Source organism: Aplysia californica, unplaced genomic scaffold (genome assembly GCF_000002075.1).
Source record: "Aplysia californica isolate F4 #8 unplaced genomic scaffold, AplCal3.0 scaffold01368, whole genome shotgun sequence".
NCBI lineage: Eukaryota > Metazoa > Mollusca > Gastropoda > Aplysiida > Aplysiidae > Aplysia > Aplysia californica.
Genome location: NW_004798638.1, coordinates 97,666 through 99,688, shown reverse-complemented (window position 1 = coordinate 99,688; position 2,023 = coordinate 97,666). Strand labels below are relative to the sequence as shown.

At 38.1% G+C, this 2,023-nt stretch overlaps 1 protein-coding gene across 1 annotated transcript in view; it reads left to right on the top strand.

The window, feature by feature from the left end:
* Positions 1–112, top strand: part of LOC106013848 (sodium leak channel non-selective protein) — a gene marked incomplete at its 5' end in the record, with an annotated part of 2,355 nt that extends 2,243 nt beyond the window's left edge. The window contains 1 exon segment of the mRNA XM_013090616.2: positions 80–112. Coding sequence (XP_012946070.1) covers positions 80–112 — 33 coding nt within the window.
* Between the last annotated feature and the right edge of the window lie 1,911 nt (positions 113–2,023).

Below are 2,023 nucleotides of genomic sequence, written 5' to 3'. Positions count from 1 at the left end.
ATTCATCCTAAACTTAAACGAGCATGTGAAGATAATGCAAGATATGAAACATGCACATTCATGTTTGTCACTCCTGTAGGATGTTCGAGAAGTGAGGCAACGCTGCGGTTAGTCTGCTGTTGGTATTATAAGTGTCCACTCAGTCCTTAAAGGGTTAACCACTAGACTGATGACGTCACAGTCAAACTAGCGACAGAGTGGACTAACATCAAGTGACAGCACTCAGACAATGACATTTGTGAGGCAGCGTGGTGAAATCAGGCTCTCGTCAAAATCTTTAAATTGAAGAAACACGCGATCTTCCATCGATTTGACAATTTTTACAAAATTTTTGTTTTTCGGTTAAAAATCTTCTGTCTCCATTTAAAATCACATTTCTGTGTCGAATTTTACTTAAAAACGTTGATTAAAAAGGCAAAAAAATGTAAATTTTCAGTTTCCCAGAGCCCTCCAGCTATAGAATTCATCAAACTTTGGCGGTCATTTTCTCTCTACCTTTACCTCTGAAACCAAGAAACCCCCACCTCCTTCAATCTCAAATATCTCGACTTCTATTGAAGTTAGATTGTTAATTGTTTTACTGAAAGCAAGACAAATGGACAAGCTTTAAGATGTTACCAATAACTCCAAAACATGCCCAAAAATTTACGAGAGCCTGATTCCACCGCGTCGTGACACATTGTTGTCGCTGTTGTCTAGCTATCCATAATTTAAGTTGAAGTTTTGAGAATTTTCTATTTTTGCACAATCCTGGGCAAAGCTTTATCAAAAGTCACAGGCCTTTCAACATCACTAAAATGCAGTGGTCAAGGCATACGATTTTCTTTCTTTTCATGATTCCTGAAAGGAACAGCAATCTAGTTTTTCGTCTCTGGTGTAAAAAGTACTCAGACGGACTGACATCCATGACTTGCGACTCCGGCGTTTTGTTTTTTGATTTGCATGTCTTGGGGTTATTTTGTTTGTGTGGTTTTATTTTTATTTATTAGGTCTAGGGGTAGGGTTGGAATCAGGCTCTCGTCAAAATAATCAAAGTGAAGAAACTTGCCTTTTTCCGCAGGTTTGTGAATTTTTATCAAATTTTTGTTTTTTGGCTCAACACCTTTCATGCCCATTAAAGAACTCGTTTTTGTGTGGATTTTTCTGAAAAACGTTGATTAAAGGCACACAAAAATTAAATTTTCAGTTACCACAGACTCTTAAGCTAAGAAAATAACTAATCATTGGCGGCCATTTTCTCACTAATTTTACCTCTGAAAACAAGTGACACCCACCTCTTTCTTTCGCAAATTATATCTCGACTTGTATTCAAGATAAATGGATATTTTTTCATCCAAATAAAGACAAGTAGACAAGCTTTAAGATGATACCAATAATTCTACATGCCCAAAAATTGACGAGAGCCTGATTCCACTATGCTGCCTCACAATATTATGCTTAGGTTGGGGAGGGGGGAGTGGGTGGGGGAAAGGGTGGATAGGGGTGGACATATATTATAAAAATTCTTATTCGGACTTATTGTCGAGCTATAATATTAACGGTGTGCCGGCCATGGCTCTTAGTTTAGTATGGTTTTACGGCGCTCGCAACTGCATGCGGTCATATGAGCGCCAAGGGGTGGATGTCAACAGAGAAGTCCCAACGGCGAATCGGGCTTACTCTGCTCACCTCTCTAGCCTCAACAGCACAAAGTCTGCCTCGAATATCAAGGCACCCGGAAATAGCAGGTCAGAAGAGAGTGACAAACATACAAAAGAAGTAGAGGAAAATAACGGTAGTAAGGGTAATGGAAAAAATAACAGCAGTTTAGTTCCCTCTGTGTTTTCCGGTACAGCATAAGCATGACATTGATAAATCAGCCCATTTACAATTCTACTGTGCATAAGAACATGTTAATATCTTAATATCCTCCCTTTGGGAATGATCTGAAGACAACTTCAGTCAGTAGCACTGCCCTTGGTTTTTATTTACCTATTTATTCATTTATCTATTTATTTATTTATTTATTTATTTATTTATTGAG